This window comes from Terrapene carolina, unplaced genomic scaffold, assembly GCF_002925995.2.
Source record: "Terrapene carolina triunguis isolate 2854851 unplaced genomic scaffold, T_m_triunguis-2.0 Scaffold833, whole genome shotgun sequence".
NCBI lineage: Eukaryota > Metazoa > Chordata > Testudines > Emydidae > Terrapene > Terrapene triunguis.
This window is the reverse complement of record NW_020665184.1, coordinates 3,375,478-3,403,087: the sequence shown is the minus strand read 5'-3', so window position 1 is coordinate 3,403,087 and position 27,610 is coordinate 3,375,478. Positions and strand designations below refer to the sequence as shown.

The 27,610-nt window shown below is 57.1% G+C and overlaps 1 protein-coding gene across 1 annotated transcript; it reads right to left on the bottom strand.

Moving 5' to 3' along the window:
- On the bottom strand, positions 1-27,610 carry DNMT1 (DNA methyltransferase 1). The gene is made up of 33 exons (XM_024210155.1): positions 27,550-27,610; positions 25,267-25,374; positions 24,596-24,863; positions 23,324-23,396; positions 22,266-22,353; positions 21,662-21,702; positions 20,074-20,125; positions 19,557-19,640; positions 19,362-19,471; positions 18,881-18,999; positions 18,233-18,325; positions 17,861-18,012; positions 16,983-17,170; positions 16,073-16,262; positions 15,354-15,451; positions 14,319-14,466; positions 13,128-13,243; positions 12,465-12,666; positions 11,703-11,836; positions 10,945-11,118; positions 9,441-9,662; positions 8,482-8,674; positions 7,810-7,900; positions 5,917-6,045; positions 4,846-5,128; positions 4,027-4,168; positions 3,579-3,745; positions 3,213-3,390; positions 2,670-2,865; positions 2,103-2,266; positions 1,669-1,785; positions 1,216-1,306; positions 1-393 (listed from the first exon to the last, which is right to left on the bottom strand). The coding sequence occupies exons 3-33, from the start codon at positions 24,693-24,695 to the stop codon at positions 356-358; spliced, it is 4,173 nt and encodes a 1,390-aa protein (XP_024065923.1). The 5' UTR covers positions 24,696-24,863; positions 25,267-25,374; positions 27,550-27,610; the 3' UTR covers positions 1-355.

The following is a 27,610-nucleotide window of genomic DNA, read 5'->3' as shown; positions in this document are numbered from 1 at the left end:
TAATTTATAGGAGAGATTTATTTGAAGAAATATTACAACATATAAAAACTACATAAAGTATTAATTTCCACTTTATACAAGTGGTTGATTATTTTCAATACAATGCATAATAAAAACATCATCCTTAAAATCCAGAATGCACGGTGGGGGCACTGCACAGCCGATCACTAAAATGATTAGTAGTTGATAATTTGACCATCACATACAGCTTCCAAGGTCAGCCAAGGAGACGAACACTGGTCATGAGAACAGCTGAACGGAGACAGACCTCATCATGTCATCAAACAAAACAAACAAAAATCAGTGCATGTTTGGGAGTCCAGGGGCCAGAACGAGGAGATGGGAGATTTACACGCTAGTCCAGAACGTCCATCTTTTCTGGTTTGCTGTGATCTGTGAAGGAACAAGAGACACCATTGGCCTAGAAGGCAGGCTGCTCTCTGGCACTGCATGACAGCAGAGTTCCCGCAACAGACCTGGCTCCTTCGTACGATCAGCACAGGCGGGACCACGAAATGCCCCCCCCCCCCCCCCCACCCCCAGCTCAGCTCCACATGTGAAGCCAGGCTGAGATTTTCAAGAGTGACTAGCGATTCTGGGGGCCAAACCGGAGACCTCTGAAGGGGTCTGAGCATCAAGACGTGCTTTCCCTCTGGAAAGAAGGTGTCTTAACGCGAGCAGCCAAAAATCACCTGAGTTTTGAGAACACGGTTCGGAAGTCCTGTCGAGACAGGTTCGTTCCACGGGGTTTTAGCAGCACGGCAAGGCAGGCGAACCCTGGCTCGCTAGCAGCCCCTCCTCGTTACATGCAGCCAGTTGTTCATCCCCTGACCCTCCCCACCTAGAACTGCTCTGACGGACGCGAGGGGGGAACACGCCAGCACCAGCTGGAGAGCAAGACTTGATCCCGGGAATGAAACGGTCCCCAGAAGGGCAGATTATTAAAGCGCAATTCCAGCTTGGTACCGCGTCAAAGCCCAGCGTGCACTGCACACAAAGCGGGGCAGGAGTGACCAAGTGCCCCGTTGAGATCAGTAGCTGTACGTTACCGAACTGAAGCTACCATCGATAACCGAGATGCGCCAGGCAGAGCGGCTTGTGCGCTGGCTGGTTTGGGCCCACGGGAGGGCAGCTGCACTGGAGCGTACAGTAACCATTTCCCGCTTCCCTCAGCGTGAGCGCAGACCAGCTAGGAGTCCACGCGCCCCGAGATACCTGTGGCCTCCTCTTTCACTTTCGCCAACACACACGACTTGATCTCCAGCCCGATGGATTTCGCCAGAGGCGGAGGCACTGCGTTACCGACCTGTGAAGAGAGGCAGGAGAGCCGTGAGCTCCATGCAGATCCAGGCCACGTTATATTGGGTAAGGGCAGCACGGCTTTCACGGCCTCCCCTGCGATCACCCGCCCAATGACCCCATTCTGAGCCAGCCTCTCTCCTTCCTTATCTGGCCATCCTGCTTCCAAACAGGAGCCCAGAGTAGCCTCCGATTCCCCGGCGAAAGGTCCGGGGCTCTGACCCTGTGCGGTCATTCACACTGGCCCCACGCCGACGTGAACAGAGGAGCGGGGATGGAGGACTGGCCCTGCTGCACCACACCCACTGGGTGCAGGGGAAACTGGCTCGCCCAGCACCTCGCCCCGCTCCCCAGGGAGCAGCCACCCACCTGTCTGTGTTTGTCCAGGACGTTGCCGAAGAGCCGGTAGGTGTCTGGGAAGCCCTGGGATCGCGCACACTCCCGCACACTCACCACCCGGTGCTGCTCCGGATGCAGCACTCGGCCCTGAGAAAGGGAACAGCTGTGAATTCCCAGCCCACTAAGGCCAAAGGTCGGTCGGACGGCAGCGAGAAGGGGTGCTGGGGTAGGTGCTGCGCCGGACCCTGCCGCACACGCCCCCGAGAAAGAGCCGCTGAGGTTAGCCCCAGCACAAGAGTGGATCTCGCTCACAGGTGATTTAACCCAGAGCGACTGGCTGTGCAGACATCTCCCTGCCCCCCTCTGCACCCCAACACAACCCCCACATTCACGCCCCTCCCCAAATGGCTGAGCCCCAGCCCACCACAGGGCTTACCCCGGTCGCCGGGGCCACGCTCACACACCTGTTTGCCCATGGGCTCCGGGTTGGTGACGGTGGTGCTGAAGAAGCCGTCCCACTCTAGCCTGCCGTACAGTCCGGCCCAGTGGTTGTGCCGATTGCCGGTGTGGGGCAGGCACCAGGGGATGAGGGTGTTGAACTGTCGGTCTGCCGGGTCGCACGGTTTACCTGCGGGAGGGAACAGAGCACAGGGATTTCCTCTGAGCTAGGGGCCAAGGAGCGGACTAGAGGGGAGGATGTCTAGGAAGCTGGGCAGACAGCCTGGTTCCCGTACGTCCCATCCCAGTACCCAGCACAACGGGCCCTAGGAATGAAGCACCACGGAATTGACAGTGTTTTTAACCTGTGGAACTCATTGCCACAAGATGGATACTGAGAACGAGGACAAGCCGTGGGTCAGAGACGAGCGGATGCAGTCTATGCTCATTAGAATGAGAAGGGCTCTCAGACTTCAAGGGAGGAACTAATTAGCAGTCCCCCTCCCCTGCTGGATAGTTCCAGTCCCCTCCCCTCGGCACCACCCACTGGGTGACGGACCCGCAGCAGCTCCCTGCCCCCCCCCGCCCTGTACCTTCCGCGCAGGAGCACACCCCCCGCAACGCTCCGGTGCTGCTGCGTCCGTTCTTCTTCTCGTGGTGAGTGTACCGCAGCTTCCGGGTGGTGATGCCGTCCGACAGCCGCACCTCGATGTTGGGCAGGTCGCGCCAGTCTGAGCCCGGGGCCAGGGGGATGTGTCTCATCCGAGCAGCTACCAGCGCGCTCATATCCTGCAAGGCCAAGCCCAGGATCCAGCATTAGCCTTCCCCTGCAGCCCGCCCGATACCGCCCCACAGCCGGGTCTCAGCACGCAGGATGCTGCCGGGGGCTCAGGGACAGGTTGGCCTGGGGGGCAGGACACAGGGCCCTGGGTTCCATCCTCGCCTCTGCCTCAGGTCCCCCATCTGTAAGAAGGGGAAATAACCCCACCCTTGGCTATGGGGCAGGGCCGGTCCCTCGCTCTGTCTGCGCAGGGCCAGGCCCAACAGGGGCTTGATCCCAGGCGGGGCGCAAGGGGGCCCCTGCAGCAGCAGCCCCCGCAAGGCTCAGGTGCTGCTCTCCACAGCGAACCCCTCACCTTGCAGATGTGATCCCTGAGGATGGGCTGATACTGCGAGCCCCTGATCTGCCTCTGGAACCAGGACTGGGGCTCCCCGTTGTAAGAGATCTCGAGTGCCGAGGCGCCGTTCCTGATCTCCGGCAGGTCGGACATGGTGTCCCGGACCGTGATGGTTCGGAAGGGCCCCGAGTACGTTCTAGGAGGAATAAAGGAAGCGGTCACCCAGCTAGTGTCAGCCCCCGCCCCCGCCCGACCCCCTTCAGACAGGGGAACACCCGGCACGTCTCAGAGCAGCTTGTTCCTCTCCCAGGCGTTCAGAGCCGTCGCCCCAGGGCCCCCGTCCACACCCCAGGCCTGGGCGCAGCCTGCCAAAGACGCGCTCACCTGGTGATATTGCTGACAAACTTCTTGTCGTCCACCACGACGCTCAGCTGGCAGGCCCGGGGCGCGAACACGTGCAGGGGCTCAGGGAACATGGGCAGCTTCTCTCCAGGGGCCGCAGCGAGGACGATGGCCCTTCGGCGTGTCTGGGCCACGCCGTACTGACCCGCCTGGACCGAGGGAGAGCGTCCTGAGCAAACGCGAACGTGGGCTTGTGTCCCCAGCACAGACCGCGGCGTCCTGAGCCGGAGCGCAGCCGCAGGGGAGTAGGGCCAAAGGGCTCAGCGGCATAGCGTACCAGCCGTGGCGTCCCTGCTGCAATTCTGGCCCCAAGGGGAATGAGTTTGGCAGAGGCGGGCTTGGCCCAGCCGAGTCTCTGGCCAGGGCAGCCTCCATGGGAGCGGGGCACCCACCCCACGCCCCCAGATCCCGGCCGGCGCCTGGCACATACCTGCAGCACCCCGAAGGTGCACTGGTAGCCCATTCGCACAAGGCACCGCAGGGTGAGCTTCAGCACCATGGAGCGCTTGAAGGAAACGAAGTTCCTCACGTTCTCCAGGAGGAAGAACCTGGGTCTGTAGTAGTCACAGTAACTGCACGGGGGGGGGATGACGAGCGAGATTAGAGACAGGCTCCTGCCGGGCTGGCAGACAGACCCTGGAGCCAGTGCCACAAACTAACCCTCCGCACTGGAGGTTTGGCACAATTATGGTGACTCTCTCGCCCCAAGCCTCTCTCGGAAGCAGGGCAGCGCAAGTCTCCTGCAGTTTGGGGTGGAGGGGAGTCGAACCGCCTGCCTGGGTCTGCTGAACCCCAGTCCAGTGATCCTCCCTTCCTACCCCGCCAACGGTTCCATGGCCGTCGGGAGAGTCCTCAGCAGCCCCTTCCCCCCTCCCCCCCTCCTGGTGGACAGTTCGGTCGTTAGAGCAGAGGGCTCGGGTTCCTGGGCTCTTTGACCTCGGGGCAAGACACATCCCCCACTCTGTTGTGCCTCAGTTTCCCACGTATGTCTGGCCATTACCCTAAGGTCAGAGCTCGCCAAGCACAGGTCACGTGAGGCCCTGTGAAGCCTCTGTGGGAGGAGAGGTGGGGCCCAGAGCCCCGCAGCACCTGCAGACCCAGTTTGCATTTCCCTAGCAGGGCATGCCCGGGAGAGCCCACCTGCTCCGATACACGTCCGCAGGGGGCTTCTCAGGTACGCCAGCGGCACCCAGACACGAGGGGAGCCAATCAGGGGACAGGCAGCTGTCGGCAAGGCCTGGCCCCTCACCTGAGAAAGGAGACCACCAGTGAGTTCTTGAACTTGGAGTAGGTGCGAGAGTTGAAGCGGTTCATGCCGCTGAAGCCCTGGCAGGGCGGGCCGCCGCACAGCATCTCCACGTCCCCCTTCTGCGGGAGCTTCTGGCCCAGCGAGTTGGTCTTCTCGCCAGACATGACCAGCTTCAGCAGCACGTTGCAGTCCTCGGTGAACACCGTGGTGCCGGGGTTATTCAGTCGGAAGGCCTGGGCGGCCGGCTCCCACATCTCGATGGCCCACAGCGTCTCCGAGATCCCTGGGGACGGAGGGGGAGCCGAGGACGTTAGGCCCAGCAGAAGCCCACGGCAGGCACCTCACACCGGTTCCACCCAACGCGGCTCTGTCATTTTCAGGGAGCATGTGTGTGAGTGGGTGGCTGCGAGAGGTGGTGCGGTCTAGTGAGCGGAGCATTGGACAGGGACTCAGGACACCTGAGTTCTATTCCCGCTTCTGCCACTGACCTTGGGCAAGTCCCTTTCCCTCCCTTGTGCCTCAGTTTCCCCTCCAGCCCCTGGGTCTATCTAGGCTGCGAGCTCTTTGGCCAGGGACTGATTTATACGAGCATCTGTGCAGGACCCAGCAGGAGAGCGTGGAGGTTCTGTCCGGAGGCAGGAAAGCAGCCGTGGAACTCCAGGGCCTGCTCGCACGAGGGCAGCCGAGACCGGTGGGTTGCGACCCCCGGGTGGTCGTGGGCGGTGAGTGGGGTGGGCGGACTGCTGCAATCTACTATAAAGCAAAGTGAATCTTGCGCTCCCCTCCACTCCACCCCCCGGTTCAAGCTCCAGGATTCTCCGCCAGCCTCTGGCAACACAGGTACATGCCATCGGTGAATTGCTGAGGTTATGGTAAACCTAAGGGGGTGACACACATTTGGCTTTCAAATAAGGGGCTGCCAACCTGCAAAAGCCAAGGAACGGGGGCCCCTCTGGGACTCACCCCTGCCGGGACCTCCAGGCACCACAGTACTAGAAATAATTCACACCAAAGAGACGCAAGGACGAAGGGCCCCCCCCCAGTGCCCTGGCACGACACCCCCCTCCTTGCCTGCTTGGTGGAATCCCTCAGACAGGCCCCCGCAGCCCGAGAACACATCCAGGGTGCGCAGTTTGGACAGCTTCACCTCGGCAGCCTCCTGTTTGCTTTGCTCCAAGGCAGACACCGATTTGCCTTTGCCTGTGTGGGGAAAGGAGAGACCGTTTGTGCCGGCACCCGGCTGCCTCTCCAGCCACGGTCAGGAGCAGGCAAGAACTCCGGGTGGGTAAGGGGCTGCTTTCCCAAGGGCAGGCTGGCACCCAAGCAGCATTAGCCCCCCCAGTCTATTTCCTTGCTAGTGTTTGAGATCCTTCCCCCATCTGTACAGCACTTAAAACATCAACTCTAAGCCCCCGCTGGCTGGACGGGTTTAACCCACTCGAGCGAGAACCTACCCCTAAGTCCACTGCAACAGACGTCTCCACCTTCCCACCATCCCGCCGCCTTTCGTCCCCACCCCCAGCCAGGAAAGTACATTGGCCCTTCCACCCTTTCATAGAATCATAGAATATCAGGGTTGGAAGGGGCCTCAGGAGGTCATCTAGTCCAACCCCCTGCTCAAAACAGGACCAATTCAAAACTAAATCATCCCAGCCAGGGCTTTGTCAAGCCGGGCCTTAAAAACCTCCAAGGAAGGAGACTCTACCACCTCCCTAGGTAACGCATTCCAGTGCTTCACCACCCTCCTAGTGAAATAGTTTTTCCTAATATCCAACCTAGACCTCCCCCACTGCAACGTGAGACCATTGCTCCTTGTTCTGTCATCTGCCACCACTGAGAACAGCCGAGTTCCATCCTCTTTGGAACCCCCCTTCAGGTAGTTGTAGGCTGCTATCAAATCCCCCCTCATTCTTCTCTTCTGGAGACTAAACAATCCCAGTTCCCTCAGCCTCTCCTCATAAGTCATGTGCTCCAGACCCCTAATCATTTTTGTTGCCCTCCGCTGGACTCTTTCCAATTTTTCCACATCCTCCTTGTAGTGTGGGGCCCAAAACTGGACACAGTACTCCAGATGAGGCCTCACCAATGTCGAATAAAGGGGAACGATCACGTTCCTCGATCTGCTGGCAATGCCCCTACTTATACAGCCCAAAATGCCATTAGCCTTCTTGGCAACAAGAGCACACTGTTGACTCATATCCAGCTTCTCGTCCACTGTGACCCCTAGGTCCTTTTCTGCAGAACTGCTACCTAGCCATTCGGGCCCTAGTCTGTAGCTGTGCATGGGATTCTTCCGTCCTAAGTGCAGGACTCTGCACTTGTCCTTGTTGAACCTCATCAGGTTTTTTTTGGCCCAATCCTCTAATTTGTCTAGGTCCCTCTGTATCCGATCCCTACCCTCTAGTGTATCTACCACGCCTCCTAGTTTAGTGTCATCGGCAAACTTGCTGAGAGTGCAGTCCACCCCATCCTCCAGATCATTAATAAAGATATTAAACAAAACCGGCCCCAGGACCGACCCTTTGCGTGGGTCTTTCACGCAGCAACAGGGGAGAGAAGAAACACGAAACCAGCACAACAGCTTGGGCAGATGCCAGGCTGAGCTCCTCGGGGCAGACAGCGCCCAGCACCATGGGGCTCTGGGCCATAGACGCTACCGTCATACACCTAATAAACAACGTACAGCTCCCAGCACAATGGGGGCCTGGGCCACGACTCTGATACAGGAAACTACTCTAAGCTTTTGGAAGTGGGTTAAGGTTTCACATTGCTGTCCCTTTACAATCCTGCATAAACGTTAGTTCAAACTGGCATTTCCGGAGTCTGGTTCACGTACAATGCGGCTTTCAAACAGGCTAATACCCTGTTTTCCCTGCAAAGTTCTGGGCAAGCTGTGGGATAATATGGAGCAGAAGCAGCTACAAAAAAGTTGCAAGAGACAAAAGCACCAGGATTTAGTCTTACCTTTGCCTTTCCCTTTCCCCTTGCCCTTATTGCCAGCTCTACGGGCATGGTTCGGAGGGTCTTCAAAGCTCTTGGTTTTTGCATTGTAAGCCTGCAAAGAGAACAGACGCAAGGCTCACATGCGCCCTATATGACGCTGGTGTTTGGGGGACGCTGTCTTCCTGAGGACTACATTGCTTCATTTAATGTAGGGCAGCGCCAGAATCCACCCACCCCTTTGTCAAACCTGGTGGTCGCAAGCCCCCGTGTGATCCTGTAAGCAGATCGGGCCCTCATCTCCACAGCGAAGCAATCCTCTTTGGGATCTGCGACACGCTTCTGGCGGCTCTTGGAGATAGGGCTCTCTTATGCTTCTCTCTGGACTCCCCTGAGAACAGCTCCCGCCCTTGCTGCCCGGCTCAGGACAGACGGGGCCGCTTCCCTTTCAAAAACGCTTGGCAGAGTCAAGCAGTGCAGTGTTTGGCAAGCGTCTTTCACCATTGCCAGAGACGCTCATTGTACCCAGCACCACACTCCCCTAGCAGGTAGAAAGAGTCCCTGAGACTTGTGATGAAGAATGGTTTGGAGCACGTGCCCCAGAACTCGGATGCTGACGTTTACGATGTGCAACCCCTCACGTCACCTGCTCAGTTAGCTCCCCCCCGCCCCAGTGCATCTCCAAGCAGAGGTTACCTCTAGGAAGTAGAAGCGGTCGGACCCGCTGGCAGAATAGTCCTGAATACATTCCGTCAGGTCCTCTCCGTACTCCACCGTACAGCGGCCCTGCACAGCCTTGAAGTCCAGCGTCACTTCCTCATCGCTCCAGTACAGCAGGTTGATGTCCGAGTGGTAACTTGCTTTCATGGATTTGTGGGTGTTCTCAGGCCTGCAGCAGACAGGTCACTTTCACTAGGGAGTGTGCTTTGGGGGGGGACTGGGAAAGGGACTGTGCTTCCAACCCAGGGGCACACTGCCTGAGTTCCAACATCCACCGTGTGAAGTCTGTCCCCTTGGAGAAGACAGACAGGAATGTTCACCCAAATCTCTCCTACCCCGTTAGCTGGCGCGCATCCTGCTGGAGAACGTTAGATTCGTTCTGATAAACAAAGCAGCTGGTTTGTTACCCCGGCAGGACACACAAGGAGGTGGGAGTAGCTCTTGAAGGATGACCTAGAGTGTGGGCTGAGCAGGGCTGAGAGGAAACCTAGGAACAGTGCAGAGCCTGGCTAGGCCTGAATGGGTACGTCTACACCGCAGCTGGGAGTGTGCTGCCCACCTCAGACAGACAGACGTGCACTAGCTTTGCTCAAACTAGCATGCTAGAAACAGCAGCATAGCTGTGTGTAGCACAGGCAGCGGCTCGGGCTAGCCACTGGAGTACGTGCCCTGGGAGGTTCGGACTCAGGCAGCCGCCCACCCAGGCTATCCCTGGCTGCAGACCTAGCACGTCTGTCTGGCCGAGCTAGGAAGCGCCCTCCTAGCTGAGCGTAGACGGACCCTGTGCGGATACAGCCAGGCCCCAGGGAGAGTTCAGGTCTGTCTACGCAGCACGCTGGCTTTGCTTTGGGGACAGGGCGGAGAAGGCCCCTACTCGTGCTGCTCCTCCCCAAACGGACCTTCCGGAGGCTCTGCCCGAGCCCAGCCCCGCTCACCTGTAGAACTTGTAGAGCCGCAGCTTGATGTCGGCTTCGTTGGGCTTGCCGTTGCTGCGAATGCTGCAGAAGATCTCCTTGATGCGGCCCACGCGGTATGGCTCCGGGGCGTCCTGGTTGCTGCCCTTGATGTACTCGGAGGACTTGCGGTAGTGCTCTGGGTACAGCTCCTCATCCACGGCCTCCTTCTTGGGGCGCTTGGCTGGGCTGGCCAGCTTCATGCTGGGGTTGGGGGAGAGCGGAGCAGGGGATAAGAGGCGCTAACACTGAAGCACGGGCTGCCCACCGACCCACCCTTCAGAGGACAATCCAGCGCAGCTCCCCGAAGCGCCCCTGGCCCGGCAGCGACTCTGCTTTCGGAACCAGGGGGCTGTTCCCCCATTAAGGAGCCCCTCTGATGAAGCAGAACGCCTGCCTGCAGCAGGGAGGGATGAGATCTTGTGGGGTCCCCTCTCCCGCGTGTGCAGCCCAGGCATTTTCAGAGGCACATCAAAGCCCCGATGCTGGCCACAGCGGCTCAGACGCAGCGAGCTCTCTAGCCCCGTGTCCCGTCTCTGACCAGCTGCTTCAGAGGAGGGTGCAAGACAGAGTCACTTGGGCAGGAAGCTCTTCGGGGCAGGAACTGTGGGGTGTTTGTGCAGGGTCCTGCTCCGTGCTGGGCTCCTAGGCACGACTCAAAGACAACACCCTCCTGTAGGCAGCTGCATGATAGGTCATGGCCTTTATCACGGCTAGCGATTCGGTGCAGCCACTCCCCAGACGGAGGCTGATGCGCATCCGTGAGACTTCTCCTCTGCTGCTGACGAGCTGCGTACCAGTCAGTTTATAGAACCAGTTACCCGAGTTTCAGCCAAACCAGCGACGTGTCTGGCCAGCTATATTTCCCCCCCGCCCCCCAGAGACATTTTATTCCAACTCACCCAGCAGTTGTAGTGGGCTTATATGTCCATACACCAACTAAAGAGGCTCAATCTATGGAGTTTACCCAAGAAAAGATTAAGAGATGACCTGATCCCAGGCTACAAGTGGCTACATGGGGAAGAGATTAGGAGAGCAGGGGGCTCCTTAGCCTAGTAGAAAAAGGCAGAATGAGACCCAGCAGCCAGAAGTTGAATCCAGACAAAAGTCAGACTAGAAATAAGGGGCAGAGCTTTTAACAGGGAGGGCCATTAACCAGGGGAACAGTTTGCCTAAGGACAGGGTGGATACTCCATCACATATGCTCTTTAAATCAACACTACGTGTTTTTCTGTAGAGACTGCTCTAGCCCAAACTGGGGGGAGGATCTCTGTGGGAGGTCAGACAGGATGATCATCACAGCCCCTTCTAGACTTAAACATCTAGGAATCCATTTACAACTGGCTTGTTTGGTGCTTAATTTACAGCTGAAGCGCAGACTGGTGTGTTCTCCGTTATGGGAGATACTGAAGACGACTCTGCCATGGGGGCTGTGAATAAACCCCGCCGAGAAGAGACACCCCGTGCCCGCCTGGCAAGAACCAACCTGAAGGAGAAAGCCTCCGGCAGCAGGAAGACGCCGTCTCCTATCCTGTACTGCACGCCGTTCTTTGTCGCCAGGCCGTAAAACATCTTCCCGTCCACCTCTTCTTGGGGCTCCATGACTTTGAGTATCTCCTTCTGCCTCACCTCGTCCAAGCGAGCGCAGCTCATACAGAACCTGTGGGGAAAGCAGAGGGCTCAGAGCTGGACCATCTGCGGAGATATTGATGGGTGCTGGAACCTGTGCTCTTGGGGGCAGGGACTGCCTCTGTTGTATGCACAGCACATAACACAATGGGGGCCTGATCCCTGCACAACAAACATCACACCTGCTGGTTTTCACACGTATCCCACACTGGCTTAAACTGCTGTGGGGGGGGGGGGAGGGGGGGGTTTGTTGGGGGTTTTGGGGGGGGCAGGGGGGGGGATTTAATCAGCACTCCCATTTGAGCCAAGATAGAAGTTGAAAATACTACTAGATAAAATCATCTTTCGGTGTGAATTAGCCGACAATATTCTTCCAATAAGCCCCAAGTTACTGTTAGCATAGTGCCCCAGACGGCTGAGCTGAGAAAACGAGAACCAGCCAATCTGCCCCGATTGGTCTGAAGCTACTCTCCATGCGCCAGCTCTGCCTGCCTTGACCTGGGCAATAACCCGAGTACAAATAAACCTGAGCTAATGCGAGTTACGGCTAAACCCATCTTCGGAGAGAAGATGGAGCCTTTCGCTCCCGCCAGCCAGCCAGCCTCACGCACTCACTTGTACTTGTTATCTTCCGAGGGCTGGAGCTTCGGAGGAGACTCGAACCTGGCGTACTCTTGATCATACCACATTTGGTAGAAATAGGTTCTGCCGTCATCTTCCACCATCTTTATCTCCATGTCCAGCCCCCCCTGTGGGGAAAGACAAATCGTAGGGGTCCCGCAGCCAGGGGGCGAGCAGCTGGCTGGATCCCGCCGCCGGACAGAACGTTGTTACGTACCCAGAGCGTCACACGTGGGGGAAGGGGAGAACCTCTGTTCCCCTCGCAAACGTCTCTCAAGGAAGTTACACAAACGGAGCCCGCGTATCATTCCGAGGACGAGAGGCGCCAGGACGCCTGGGTTCTATTCCCAGCTCTGCCACTGACCTGCCGCGTGACGGTCGGCAAGGCGCTTCCTCTCTCTGTGCCTCTGTTTCCCCTCCCACCCTTCATCCGTTTACACTGCAAGCTCCTCAGAAGAGGGAGCATCTCTCACTAGCTGTGCATACAGCACCTCGTGCAACGGGGCCCTGACCTCGTCTGGGGCCGCTAGGTGCTACGAGGACACGAGCAATCGAGTCAATTTCGTCAGACGGCTGTTTTCTCCAAGCCTCCACGAGCTCAACGACCAGCCGCACTTAAAGCATTTGCCACTTGCTGATGCCCCAAGTTAAGCAGACCAGGCCCTGCCTGCCTACGCTGGGCCCCGAACCACACAGAGCTCTCCCGCGGGGCTAGCTTTGCCACCGAGGCCTGCCAAGGAGACGGCAGCCACCCACCTCCAAGGCCCAGTTCTCCGAGGGCGCCTTGTAGACGACGTTCACTTTGCCGTGGATGTAGGACAGCTGCATGTCTTCGCACTCGTCCACCAGGAAGAGCTCCAGCGAGTCCGAGGTCTTCCCCAGGACCGTGTCGATGCCCTGGCAGAACCAGTGGGCATGGAACATTTGCCCACTGCTGTCTTCCCACAGCGCAGTGACTCTGCAAGGGAAAGGCTTGTGTTTGAACACCACCCCCAGGCTGCCGAGGGAAAGACGCTTTCCGCATCGCTGGACAGGCTGAGCGGTGCTGGGGCTAACGAGACCCCAGGCAGAGAGGGTCCAGGGGAGAGCTCTGGACTGGGACTCCGGAGACCCGGGTTCTCTTCTAACTCTGCCACTGCCTTGCTGGATGACGGTGGGCAAGTCACCTCCCTTCTCAGAGCCAGGGTCCCCTCCTCCCCCCAATCTGTCATGCGTACTTAGACCAAGCTCCTCCGTACGTACGTGCAGGTTCCAGGCTGGGGCCTCCACGGCCCACTAACAGCAGAGAGACAGCCCCACGCAGACAGGGATCTCCCAACATCTCTGCAGGACACGCCCCTGTGAGCCCTGCACCGGCCCCTTCCCAGAACCCCTCTGGCACGCAGACAAGTGCGTGTTCGCCCCCGGACCGCCACAAACCTGGCTAGGTACAGAGGCTTGGAGGGCTCGTCGGGGCTGACGGAAACGCAGTCCCCCACCTCCAGGGTCTCGGAATCGATGCACACCTTCTGGTAATAGTCCTTCTTCCCATCGCGCTGCGGACAAAGGCTGGTTATTAGAACCGGCAGAAACCCCATTACCCAGTGTCTTCTCATTTCTCCCATGGCTCGTAGCTAGAGACCCTCCCCTCCCTGCTAGACAGCGCCTGGAACCCACGGTGAGCGTGCTGCTCGTCCCTCTCCGCGCCCTTCCGCAGAACCTACGAGTTGACAGCCCCGGCTAAGGAGCCTTCGCGCTCTGGCTCCAGCTGCCTCAGCTCCTGTTTTTAGCGATTGGGGTCCCCTGGCTCAGTCCCGGTGTGCTGGCCACGAGGGCAGCCGTCACATGCCCGCTCGAGGGAGGTGAAGGGCTTTCATTAGCCCTCGCTCTAGGCAGCCTCGCTGCGCATCCCCCGCTGTGACCGCAGCAGAGCTCCTCACTGGTGGGGCCGGAGAAGCCGTGAACGCTGACCCGCATCTATTCCTAGAGACGGGGTCCTGGCCCCCGCATTGTAGCCACTCCTCGGCTACAGCCCAGCCATCACGCAAGCCACCACCCCAGCCTGCAAACAACGGGAGCTTGACACTTCCCGTGAGACGCCAGGTTCTAGCGAGGCCTTGAGCCCCGCAGAGACAAGGAAAGGTTCAGACTGAGGGTTAACCTTTGACAGGCCCACAAACTCCCACTCAAATCTGCTCCCAATACAGCGCGCTGGCATAACAAACAGGCTAGAGCGCACAAGAGAGGCGTGGCTGAAAAGCCACAATTCCCCCAGGCGGCCCGTACATCTCAAATGGTCCCGCGCTTGTCACAGAGACACGCCATTAGACCTGCGCGGCGGATCGCTGCACGTTCCCTAAGCAGCGTGCAAGTGGCACCTGCCCTTTGGCTGTGCACACCGTACAGCAGATCCACATCCACCCAGGAAAGCAGGGGCTGTTCGTGAGCGCTGCGTTAAAGGCCCAGCAATGGGGCAGCAGCGAGAACCCTGCAGCTTCCCAGCTGGCAGGTTACACAAGCCTAGAGTTACACCCGCTGGGGAGATTTGCTCATGACGTCGATGCCAGACAACGAGCCCTTTTACTCGGGTGGGAATGCGCGTTGCCAGTGAGACATCTCCTCCGGCCCTACCTTGATTGGTTCCCCCACCCAGGAAATCCTGCTTTTATTCTGCTTCTTCTTCCTTCCCTGTAGCATTTTTTTAGGTGACGGCATTTCGGGGATGTTATCGTCCACCTCCTCGTCTTCATCTGCTTCTCTGACGGCCAGATTGGGGCACCTAGGGTGGGAGCGACAGTCAGTGCATCCGGTGACTGACGGGGCCTTCTCGGGCCACGCGCCCAGTCCCCACCACCCGCCAGGGCAGGTCGGCTCCTTCCACAGGCTCCCAAGTGCTTTGTCCAACCCATCCCAACACTGGGAGACGCTGCTGCAGCCCCAGATTCCACCCCCGGCTCCCCGACCATTATTCCCAACTACAGCCCATCCCCAACTCTGACATGCTGCTGCCTAAGTCATTCTGCAGAGTCCTCCGTGCTCAGCCCCTTTGGAGACGGGCAGGTGATCCCGTCCCTGCCCCACTCAATCTCTGACGTGGAAGAGGAGGGAATTTCACTCACTTCTGTTCACGTTTTATGATCACATCACTACCTGAGTCTGGTCTGGACGTGTCACCGAGATTAGCGTGTGCATCATGTCCCTCCGCCCCGTCAACAGAGAGCAGCGGGTTCAACGTTTGAGTGGCCAACGAGTCTCCAGACTTACACCGGGAAAGCTCTCAAACTACCGAGCATTTTGGAAGGGCCATAAACCCTCGTGCTTCAGGGCATGAGCTGAGCTCTAGTGACTGGGGGTCAGGCGGGAATTTCCCCCAGGGGCAGGTTACCCCATCGCTGTCTGCTGCAGGGGATCTGGTCTCTGTCTCCAGTGCTGGCCCTGCTGGAGACAGAGACCCGACTAGATGGGCCCCTGCTCTGTCCTGTCTGGTCATTCCAATCCCGGGTAGTACCAGCTCTTGATTCTTTCCTGCCAGGAGACTGACGACTCCCTGTACAGTAGCGTCCACTGCCCCCAGGAGCAGAGGAACCCCCTGCTCGGCCCCAAGCCGCCACCCCCCAGGCTCTGCCCTGCTCCCAGGTGCTCAGAACCACCTTTCGGGACACTGACCTCCTCTGCAGGCAGGCTTGTTTGCTCCGGCCGCTCCCGCCAAACTTGATCATGTTCTGGCAGGCTTTGCACTTTCCACACTCGGGCTGCTGACAAACCTGCAGGGAAGGGGAGAAGGGCGAAGGCTGAGCGGCTGCGAATGGTGGAGGAGCCGGAGGAGCAAGTCGTCCCTGAGGACGTGGCGCTCGGCTGCGTCAGGGCTTGCTCCTGACCACGGGCATGAGCAGAGCCTGTGCAAAGACTCACGTTGACTAGAAGAGGCTTTGGAGCCGAGAGAGAGCGAGCCACATGCTGCTCCTTAGCATCCTCCTGCCGTGGAGCAGCCCTGGCTGGCTTTGGAGGTGCCAACGGGGCCTCCGGGAGAACCAGGCCAGGAGGGAAATTGCTTGGCCACCCTGAAGGCGCAGCAGAGCCGCCCTGACACAGCACAGCTTCCTTCCTTTCCCCGCACTGTTCTCGCCCGTAGCGTGCTGCCCTTCTTCAGGCTGCAGGGAAATGGACGCATTGTCCCCGGAAAGGAGAACGTCACCCCACTGAGCCTTTCCCCTCTGGGGCACCACGTCCAGCCAGCCACACAGCCCAAGGGGCAGCGGGAAGCCAGCTAGCCTTGCCCATTCCCCAGCACTCTCCCCAGAGCTGGGCAAGTCTGGATCCCAGCATCCAGTGCCCCCAAGCTGGGGGTCAGACGCAGCTCAGCTCTGGCCTAGCCTGCTGGTTACCTCACACACGCCGCAGCGCCGGCGCTTCATGGCGTTCTCCTTGTCTTCCTCTCTCTCGTTCTTCTCGATCTGCTCCGAGAAGAAGGTGTCGAAGATCAGGTACACCAGCTTGGTGGTGGTGGCCTTGGTGGGCCCTTTGTCCTTGTCTATCTTGGTGGGATGCCGAATGGCCTGTCGCCTCGCAGCTCGCCTGGAACGGAGAGCAGCTCAGACACTGCCCGCTGCAGCATAGTCCTGCACTGGTGGCATTACCCGCTCCCACCAGAGACCGGGACGGAAAAATTCTGGCTACGTGCAACGCTATTGACCGCTCTCCTCACACCCCCCCTCGCCCTGCATGCCTCTGCCAGCCACAGCAAGCTGGCACAATACATCCGACAGAATCTCGTGATAAACCGTGTTATAACCGTTGGCTTGGCAGGAAAAGCCCTGTAACAGGCAATGAAATGCACTCGTAAGAGAGTCCCCACAATCCAGACTGATGAAGGAAGGATCACGTGGGCAACCGAGGCCCAGAGATGCAGGGACTCACGCTGTGGCCGGGCTGGGAATGGACACCAGGTCTCCTGGATCCCGGCCCAGTGTTCTAACCACCAGACCGCCCTGGCTCCCTGAACAGCAACGCAGAGGGGATTTCTTTGCGCCCGACTAGACTGATCAGGAAGCCACGTTCAGGAGCATTTCTCATTTCTAACCAAGCCCCTTATGGCAACTCACCCCACGCTGGCATATAGATCCCCGAGGGTCTGTCTAGAGCCAGGGAAGTTACCCTGGAATAAGGAAGGGTGTGAATTCAACGTGGCATAACGCTGGGCAGAGGCAAGGCCCGAGATGCAGTGCCCGTGCCCGAGATGCAGTGCCCGTAGAACCTCCAGCAGAGCACTGCTGTTGGCAGCTCCCCCCAGCCTACCTCTTCCCCAGGGTGACGCCCGCGAGTTTGATCAGGTCTCTCATGCACGGCGTGATGAGGACGGGCGGCTCGTCGCTGTCTCCGGCCTCGTCGTAGCTTTCCACCTGCTCCACCACAAACTGGGCGTGCCGCAGCAGAGAGTCCTCCGTAAAGCGGTTGAAGTTCAGCCCGGCGGGCGGCACCGTTGTCTGGAGAGACGCAGCAGAGGGTCATGGGACATCCCCGCATACAGCACGCCTCACACCACCCGAGGGCACTGCAGCTCTACACCCAACGGCACGGAGGTTTTCACAGGGAGCCAGAGTCTTGGGGGCCCTGGTTCTCAGACGCACCAATAGCGACTGAAAAGGTATGCCTGTCACTCGCTCGGCGAGGCTGAGATTCACCCTCGTGCAGCAACACCACACGCCACATCAGCCCTCAGACTAGGCCTCAGCGTGGCCGAGGCCTTGTGGGAGAGCTCTGCGGACGAGGGACATTCACCCTCGCCGTACGGCGGAGGAGAGGGTAAGAACCAGAGGCAGAGCTCCACCCTCCGGAGGGGTTAGTAAAGAGGAACAACCTACAATGTGGCTTGAGACAAACCACAAGTAGAATAAAAGTCCATCTCCTCCTCCCTCACCCACACCCCGTTCAAGGGGGAGGAGCGGATGGACATCCTCATACAGACAGTGTCAAAGACCCAAGAGTTCAGAGTCAGCTAGTCCAGCGGTTCCCATAGCGGGACACGTCCTGGAATCCTTCTCTCACCTCGCCACGCGCCCCCTGCCATTTAGCAGCCCGGCCGTGACCCCTCGGCTCCTGTCCCCAATGCTCCTGGGGGCTGGGAACCCAACGGTGAGACCTGTGAGTCAGAGGACGGACACGCCACGTCTCACCTCGATCTTGTTCAGCAAGTCCTCATAGCTGACATCGGGATTGTTCTGGAGGAATTCCACCACGATTTTACTCATGTAGATCTTCTCCTGCATTAAGGCGAAGGTGGGAGCGTACTCCTCGCTGGGATCCATGAGAATGTAATCCGCAAAGGCTGAAGCAGAGAGAGATTGCCAGAGACGGTGACTGCAGGGGCTTTACGGAACACGTCACAGAACAGCTGAGACCCCCCAGCATCAGCAATGGATTTGCAGCAACCCACTCTGGCCGTTATCGAGTGCCTTGGCTCCCATTCCCCACCCTCAGAACACAGGGATCCCGCCAGCCCCCCCCAAGGGAGAAGCACCCTGAAACGCCCCCGTTTGCAGACCTACCCGTAGTGAAGCCGATCAAGGCTCTTTCTCCTCCATCGAACCCAGTGATCCACCAAGCGTTTATGGGACCCAGTTTCTTGGCTCGGACACCACCTGAGCGGGGAAGAGGAAGGATGTTTCCACACACACACACACACACACACACACCCACACCCACCCACCGCAAGGGTTCGGATTCTGTTGCCGAGGGGCCAGATTCTCCGTTGCCGCCCTTGGCACCTGAGCAGGGCGGGTGAGAAACGCTACCGGCTCACAACGGGAGTGTACTGCACACACTGCAGACCCCCGGAGAACCAGGCCCTCACACGGATTTACTGGCCCAAATCAGAGCACAGCTGCTTTTAAAACACTTGCCATTAACAGGCTGTTGAACTTCAGTTCAGAATCAGCACTACCATGTGGCCCCCCAGCCCCAGCATAACCGAGCTGCTGCAGAATTACCGAACAATGTACTCCGCGGCAGTAACCTAGTGCTAGCGACATCACCCGAGAGGAGAGGTCATTCCTTGCACTGCCAAGATCCCACTGATGGCACAAAGACTGGGTTTCCCAGGCCTTTGGACTGATCCTCAGGACACAGCCTGAGAAAGTCCCAGGGTACTAGGCAGGCCAGTGTCTGGCCCCAGCTCTGCGCCGAAAGACACTTACCATCTAGACAAGGGTTGTCGTCGTAGATTGGTTTCACAGCACCGCTGAAGTACAGTTCTATGTTCCTCTCTATGAGACCGGTGTCAAACGGACACAAGTGACCCTTTTTGTCGTAGACGCTGTGCGAGAGAGGAGAAAGGACGTTTCCCGATCGCACGTTGTTCAACACCTCACAGATGTTGCATTTAATACTCAGCTTAAACCAGCATCCAGGGCTCGCTGCAAACAGCTCTGCATTTACACATCCTGTGTCGGACACGCTTCCCTTGACCAGGGCAGGAAGGATTGCACGCCCGGGAACCGAGCTGCAGGCTACATGCATGGGGAAGCAGTCTCACCGCCTAGAGCAGTGCTCAGGGCAGAACCAAGCCTCTCCATGTTGTGCAGAAGAGAGCGACCCCCCTGGACTCTGATTTGCCCCAGGGGTTACAAATGCAGCATTGCCAAATTATTGTTGGTGTAACAGTGCAAGAAACCTCACCTGAAGGAGGTCACTTTGTGCTGGGGCAAATCCTCGTAACTTTCAAACCCATCTTCGTTGGCATCGAAAATGGACAAGCGCTCGTCCGTCAGCATCTCCGGCTCCTCCAGCTGAGAGAGAGAGAGAGAGGGGCACGTTGGACCTTCACTCCTAGCAGCACGGCCACGTTTCTAAACCCAGCAATGAGCCGCTTACCGCATTGTCGGGATCCCCCTGGAAGAACTTGAGATCGGGATCGTCCAGGTACTGTCTGCAGTCGACACACTTGGGAGGCGTGGTCTGCAAGGGAAACATCACGAGACATCAGGAGCTTTCCCCGTTAACAGTTCTGCCATTTACCAGCCTCAGCCCTCCGTAAGTATCACTACATGTTCCCACGCTGACGGCCAGTCCTGAATCTACCAGGAATCTGGAGCAGTAAAACAATCGCCAGCGCCTCACACATTGTCTAGGACCAGGTGTTTGGCAACTTCTCTGACCTGGCCAGGCGTGGCAGGAGGAAGGACTCACTGCACCGACCCAACACACACATGCCTTCGTTACGTTTTGTTCGTGCTGTAAATGCTGCATTTAAAGATCATGTGGTGGTGCGAGTGACGTGTGCACTGGAAAGTACTTTTTCTTGACTCGCTGCCACTCCGAGCGGTTGAAAAGCTGTCAGCAGTGCTCGGACAGGGCCCAAGCACTGACGAGAACAGGAGAAACCACTTACTTTAGCAGGTGGTGCGGTTTTAACCTGCGTAGCTTCCTCTTTTATCTCAGACCTGGGCACAAAATACATCAAAACAAGGAATGAAGGCACAGGACAAAAAAGCCGAGCGAGGCTATTCCACCACCTGCATACCCAGTGCTCTCAGCGGTTCGAGAGACCCGAATACACGCAAACATTTCACTGCCGATGCCCCACAAAACAAATGCGCTGTTCTAGCTGAAGTGGTTTCGTGCTACAGGAAGGCACCGAACTCCTCACACACTATCTGCTCACAGATTCCAGCATCCAGCCCTCAGCCCAAGAAGCAGAAGAGATCAGCTGAAAATACTAAGAGCCCCCTCCCCCAAGCCCGCACTCACTGTCACCAGTTCAAAGGGGGCGTCAGACACGCTACCGGACTCTGCTGGAGGGTTTCGGATGGGGGTGAATTGCTTTCCCTCTTTTTGATTAACTCTGCATTTCACCGAACTTTCCTGCTGGGCTTTCCCGAGCAGGCGAAGGGAGGCACATGCCCAGCTCTGGGCGCGTAAAACTTCCAAAAGGACCTAAGTGTCTCAGGAGCCAGGGGCCTTCTCGACACACTTGTGTCATGCTGCTACAACTACTGCTTTGGCTGGGGGTACGTGTGTTGTTTGTTTGTATGTTTTTAAAATAAAAACAGACCTTAGTGTGGCTGCAGTTACACCAGGAAGTTAATCCAGTACTAGGTCGGGTGTGACTTCAACGAGAAATAGCTCTCCATGTGGATTGCTCTCATTCCAGAATAAGATCACCTTTTTCTGGTTCAGCTTAGTCCCCTTTGAAAGCAGATTAACCCGGAAAAAGGCACTCTGATTCTGGAATAAAAGCGTCCACACAGAGAGATGTTCCTGTTAGTTTCCAAGGCAGGCAAGGCCTTACACCAGCGTGAACGATCCCCGTGTAAGAAAAGCTATACCAGAATACCGCATTCACACTGGGGGCGCGCTGTACTGCTTTAGCTATAATCCCTCGCTCTTCTTGAGTGTTTTTCATCCATAGATCTCAAAGCGCTTTACCAAACAGCTCAATCTCATTATTCTCAATATGTAGATAGGGAAACAGAGGCACAGAGAAATACAACTTTTGCATACAGACAAGCCCGAAGTTCCACTGACTTAACAGGACACCTGGGCATTGCTGAAAACAGTCCCCACGAGGCCCTTTCGGACAGCCCAGCCTTCACAGCAACAGCACAGCTGGAAGCACAAAAAAGGAATTCACTGAGCCAGACCCAATCACTCATCTATATTTTCAGACGCTTAATAAATTAATAAACTACCAGAGGAACATTTTTCTTTCAGACACGAAATTGCTTCCATTTCTTTAACATTGTCTCTGCCTCCCCAGGTTTAGGGTGATGAAGTCGGACACGGACAGGAAAACTCAGCTAGAAATCGTTTTGATTTTTTGTTTTGTCTTTTGCCACAACAGAGCCTGTGACAAATTTCTGCAAAGAGAAACACACAAACACACGCGACTGGAAGGGACCTCGAGAGGTCATCTAGTCCACGCACACACAAGCCAGAACATTCAAACACCTGATTAAAGAAATTTTAGCTGCTCTTACCCTTCTTTGGTTTCAATTTTAATTCTTTTTTCATCTTGCTCCTTGAAGTAGAGGGGAAAGAAAGAAATGCATGTAAGAGCCCAACAGCTTTACAAACTAAGCAATTTGGAGTCGCAGCAGAAATACATGAGACAGCTCATGGTGTCCGACCCCGTCAGGTGGTCCAGAGACATCGACACAGAACACGTCACAGGACACCGCCAGTACCATGTCGAATAACTGAGACCGCCGACCAGGGAAATAACCCACTTCCTCCCTTCCCTGACGAACCGAGAGACGCACCCCACCCATGTACTTCTTGTCTCCACCAATACTGACTTGGACTCTTAATACATTCCATGGGCGGCCCATTTATCCAAAAACTCCCACACCCCAATCTGGATCTATGCTGGTTATGTATCTCATGAACCTTGTAACCGATACTTGCAATCCCCCATAACCCAAGCCCGACCCCAGATGTACAGTCCCTTCCTTCTTAACTTGTGTACATTTGATTTGAAACATTAACTTTAATAACATTTTTAAATCTGCCTGACTATTCTTCCTTAATAGCCTAACGAGATGTCTGGCTAAGGATTTGTTTTCAAACATGCGCCAGACGTACCTTCTCCTCTAGCTCTTCCTCCTCCTTCTCGGGATTCGTTTCTTGCTTCACTTCTCCGTTCACCTCGTCCGATTTGCGTTTGTTGGATCTGTTGGGTTTAAGGGTGAAAACCAACAGAACCATCAATTCTTTGAAAGGAGCCAATTGCTTTTCAGAGAAGGCGATGGAAAAATAGACCCAAACAGCACAGTCTGCCCAAAGCAGCCGGAATGGGCTGTCTAAGCACGGCCAACAGCAGCAGCTGCTGTTACAAACCTGATGGCAGAACCGGCGAAGCCATTCTGCTCCACTACACCTTGGTTTTATTAACGGTTTGCGTTTTAATAGCATCCAAAATTGGGCCCCCATTGGCCCAAGCTCTACACAGATATAGGAGACAGTCCCGGCCCAAACATACTCACCATCTACACCGACAAGGGGTAGGAGGGGAAAGAGGCAGAGCGGGGAAGGGACTTGGCCAAAGTCACAAGGCAGGCAGTGGAAGAGCCAGGACAGAAGCTCTGCCAAGTCCCAGCCCAGAGACCTACCCACTAGCCCACACCACACCTCGGACCTTCATAGAGAGAACATCAGCTTCCTTCTCACCCTCATAAACGTAACTTAGTCAATCAAAATAAGACATTTATCAGCTGATATTACCGCCACCCAGCCATGAGCCAGGACCCCAGGGTGTCAGGCACTGCACATTGGGTGGATTAGAGACGTGCCTATCGAGGACTGGGACCCCGCTGTGCTAAGATACCCAACAGATTCTCAAGCTGAGGTGTCCCTTTCTGAACTTGAGGTCATTCCCCTGCTGGTTACAGGATGTGCAAGTTAGAGGCTGTTAGACAGTCATGGACCTGCAAATATTAGGATCCACCCTGTTAGCCCATTGGGAATCTTTCACAAGAACCCGTACCAACTATTCAATGAGCAACCGTGCAAAGAGAACAACCAAGAAGAGGGAGGACGCCAATGAACCACTAGCAAAAATAAACTGTTAGGAGATTAAAAAAGACACGTATCCATCTCAAAACCGACACGAATCACAACCAGGAGCGGCAGGACGTACTGACCCTTTGGCAAACAGAGCGAGGATGGTCGGCTGCCTGCCAGAGCTCCGGGTAACCCTGGAACTGGCTGGCGATTCTGTCAGAAGAAAAAGAGCAATCATTACTTCGCGGGGAGAAGAACCGTTGTCATTCATCGCTAGCGAAAAGCACACGGCCCGCATCACTCAGCACATTCACACACCACCCTGAGGGCCTGATTTCCCTTTACTCCATTCCAGCCTGTGGGGCAGCAGCAGAGTTGATCCTGACCCACCTTTGCATTCCCCGCCTGCTCCACTCCTGGCGTAGCTTAGAGCAGCCTCGAGGCTGTTCTAGCTCACGCTTTGCTTCCCATGGCCCCTGGGATGGACAGAAGAGCCACAGGGCTGTGCACTCCAGCCATGCCCCCAACCAGCCCCCTACTCTGGGAACTGGGCAGATACCAGCTCCACACCAACCAGGGAGGACCCTGTGTGCAGGGGGGATACCAGAGGTCTGCTTCCACCCGCTCTGAAGCCAGAGCAGCACAGAAGAGCCTCAGCCCAGCTGAGAATTTGGCCATCAATGTCTGACACCAGCCATTCCTGCGCCATGTGCCCGAGAACTCCCCTGTGCCCAGGTGGAGAAACGAGGCGGCGCCACATTCCTTCCGAGACATCAAACCTGAGCACAGCTCCTGCCCTCCCCCCATTCTTTGGTGGCAGGGACCATCGGCTCCGGGGTGCTCCGGCAATACACCACCAGCATTTACATCGGAGCTGTTTGCTGCCCAAGCTCCTGCGCAACAGAGATTTCTGCTTATTTTCTATTTGCTTTAAGAGTGAACAGAGCAAGACCAGGAGGTTATGAAACCAAACCTTACAGGGCAGCGTGCCTCTTGCCCCAGGAGTCTGACCCTCTGCATTGCATCAGGGTACAGCAAATGGGTGAGGTAGCTATCGGATGCCAAGGAGACATTCGTACCCACTTCTGCGCTGCGAGGTGCCTACAACCAAGCAGGCATTTCCACGAGCCCGAGGAAGAGCTCCCAAGGGGCACGGCGAGCATGCAAACCAGCTGGCCACCCGGCCCCGGCAGTCACCAAGGGGAGTTGGCTAGCCAAGCCTCCCCAAGGGAAGTGGTGAGCACTGAGGAGCGTTGGGTGGGGGGCAGCCCCATCTCAGCTGAGGGTCTAGAAAGGGGTCAGTAAGGCTGCCCAGAAGCAGCAAGGGAACTCCACCGCGAAGCAAGGCTCCAGGGGGCAGAACCCCCAGACCCGGCCTCGCTTGCCAGCGCAGCACAAGGCTAGCTCATTACTTTTGCTCTCGCCGTTGGATTTGCTCCTCCTGGCTTTGCGGGTTTTTGACATGGCTGCCGATGACGAGGAGGAGGATGCCACGGCTTCCTCCGTCTCCATAGCGCTGTCCTCCTCCCCCTCGTGGCCGGCTCTCTCCGAGTCCTCGTCACTGCCGTAGGCGCCATTCTCGGAGCACCCGTTGGATTTCTGGCTGAGCGCCGCGGCGTCCCCGTTCTCCACGGACAGCTCTTTGCTGAGCAAGGCCTTCACCCTGGCCAGGTACCCCTCCTAGGGGAGCAAGGCGCAGTTACAACACAGGACCACCACAAAGCCCTCCAAGGGCTGAATGCAACACACCCCTCCCCCTGGGTCCCCATAGCTGCCCTGGCCACAGGCCGCCCTGCACCTGCTCGGGTGGCAGCAGGCTTCCGAGTTAAGATGAACGGGGCAGTTCACGCTCCTCGTAGCGATCGGCTGTTTCAGGCTGGCTGCAGACGCAGACAGACATCGGTTATACTCGGGTCATGGTTTCAGGCTTCCCTACCTTTTCTTAAAAAATGAAATCTGAGATTCTGAGCCACCACTTGACTGCAGAAGCCAGAGCCCCCAGGCAGGAACCTTGAGCGCCTACGCCTTGGTCCCCCCATTCCCATGTATGCAGGCAGGCAGGCGTGTGTTCACACACACACACCTCCGACAGCTCCTCTCGGTGCAGCTTGGTCTCGAGGTCGCTCAACTGATTCTGTGCATCTGCTTGTAGGAAGCCATGGACCAGACTCAGCTTCTCCTTCACGCACTCCTGAGGGGACAAGGAGGAGAAGCAGGTGTTACAGGCAACGAGCTTACGACCAGTCCCCCCAGCCGCACGGGCACCGGGTGCTCCCATGGCCTTTCCTTCCGGGCGCACACAGCTTCTGCGACCCGACGTTCGTGGTGGAGGAGAAAGCACCGGCTTGTTACTGGGGCCTGGGCTGCCTTACTGCCATCCGCAGGGAGACGCTCCTTCATTGCAGTAGCGGAGCGCGGCTTTGCTATTTCATAGCAAGATTGCCAGAGGAGATGCTCGGCTGGGCCGGAGCAGGGGCCCAGCTACCCCACTCCAACAGAGGCCAGCACCAGCCGGGTCAGAAGACGGTGCGTGAAGCCCTGGGAGAGACAGTAAGGGGAGGTGGGGGAAGTTCTTTCCTGACCCCAATAGTTAAGAGGTCCAAGCCTACACCCTGAAGCAGCAGCATTTATGGCCCTTCCAGAACCCGGGGTTATCACAATCATCCTTACTCTTGCTCAGGGGGTTCTGGCTGCAATATCCCGAATGCAGGGATCGTTACCAATGAGCAGCAGTCTCTGCTAGGTCACGTCTTTGCTAAATCCACCCAGCCCTGGGGCAGGTCGACCCTCATCCGAGCCTCCCGGGAACCCTCCTGCCCCTACAAGCTTCTCGCCACGCTGGTGGGTTAACGGTGCAGGCTGAGTTTCCAGCCTCCTCTTGCCCAGCTCTGGAGTGAAGTCACGAAGCCCAGTTTGTGACATGACAGCGGTTTCTACGGAAACGGACTGATAGAATAAATACAGGATTATGACCTCACTGCAGGAGCATGTGTCGGAGGAGCCGGGGAACAGATGAGCGAGAGGCTCTTACTGAAACAAGTCTGCAGCGTTCCCCTCTCTGGTCCAGCGGGGCAATCTGCCCTTTCCCTTCTCACCAAGTTTTCCTATCTCCGTATTAAGTCAGATTCCAGAGGCCCCCCCGCAACGGGGCATGTGTCGTGCTGATTTTCAGAACAAGGGCAGGGTGAGCAGCACGTCCCAGCAGGGAGGGCACTGGCCTGGGACTCAGGACACCTGGATTCTTTTCCTGGTCCTGCCACCGACCTGCTGGGTGGCCTTGGCCAAGTCTCCCCCTCCCAACCCTTGTCTGTTTAGACTGAGCTCTGCAGGGATGGGACTGGAACCCAGGTCTGCAGGATGCGGGAAGGCCAGCGCCTCCAGGTCACCACCTGGCAGCCACCGTCCGCTTGCAGCCACTACCGCCCAGACCTCATGGAGATGAAACTACAGGAAGTACTGCCTCGGAAGGCCAGACTGACAGCTTCCCTTGCAGTACCGATTGGGAGTTCCAGGGAGCATCCGTGCAACGAGAGGGACCCTCCTCCCAGCAGCTGAAGCGACAGAGATGCATCTTGGACCCTCGGCTTCCGCCACTGAGCTTGGACTCCGGGCCCGACCCCTGGCTTTGGTACTTGGACTCGGTCGGCTTTGACCCCAGGTTTCGGTGCTTGAGCTCTGACCCTGGCTTTTCTCCGCAAACGCTGGCTTCCTTCCCTCCCCCTGGCATTAGTACTAGGACCCTGACCCCGGGCCCGAACTCCGGCTACCACTCTTAGGCTCCAGCCCCAGTTCTGACCCCTGGTCTCTGGGACTAGCCCTGACCAGCCAAGCCCTAGTTCTGACCCAGGGCAGGGACCTTCTTTCACTATGTCTGTACAGCACCAGGCACAAAGGACCCAACTTCAGATGGGCCTCTGGGACCTTCTGTCATAGTTGCATTGTCTGTTTGTGAGGTTCCGGAAGCTGCCATGCCAGGCCAATGAATCACACTTTTAAGCCAGACTTCAGAACGGACGTGACTCTTGGGCCAAGTATGCAGGATACAGCTGAGAAATCAGCTAAATTCCACTGAAGACACTTCTGCAAATTAACGCTGCTTGGCAGGCCTGACTAAGAGACACAGGCAAATTCAGGAGGACAGAAACACCTCATGAAATACCCACTGCGTGGCTGCAGAGCAGGAGTGCTGTTGTATAGAAGGGCACCGGGGAGCAGCACCAGAATAAACGCCATGTGTGCACGGTACCCAAAGCCCCTTTAATGAGAGTGACAACTCAAGACAGTCCATGAAAGCCTGGGTGTCTCTTTGGAAACGCGTCGATCAGCAGAAATGGGTAACGCACCAACAATGGGACGAGAACCTTACCTTCTCACTCAGCCCTTCTTCCTCCTTCTCCAAGTCTTGGAGCCTGCAAGAGAATTGTGAC

What these genes read in the sequence shown, in the direction of transcription:
- DNMT1 (XM_024210155.1), bottom strand. Translation starts at nt 24,695, where the DNA reads ATGGAGACGGAGGAAGCCGTGGCATCCTCCTCCTCGTCATCGGCAGCC. An exon ending in GGCGCTGCGGCGTGTGTGAG is followed by an intron (nt 15,452 to 16,072) that starts GTAACCAGCAGG and finishes CCTTCCCTGCAG; the next exon opens with GTTTGTCAGCAGCCCGAGTG. An exon ending in GGGTGGGGGAACCAATCAAG is followed by an intron (nt 13,244 to 14,318) that starts GTAGGGCCGGAG and finishes CTTTGTCCGCAG; the next exon opens with CGCGATGGGAAGAAGGACTA.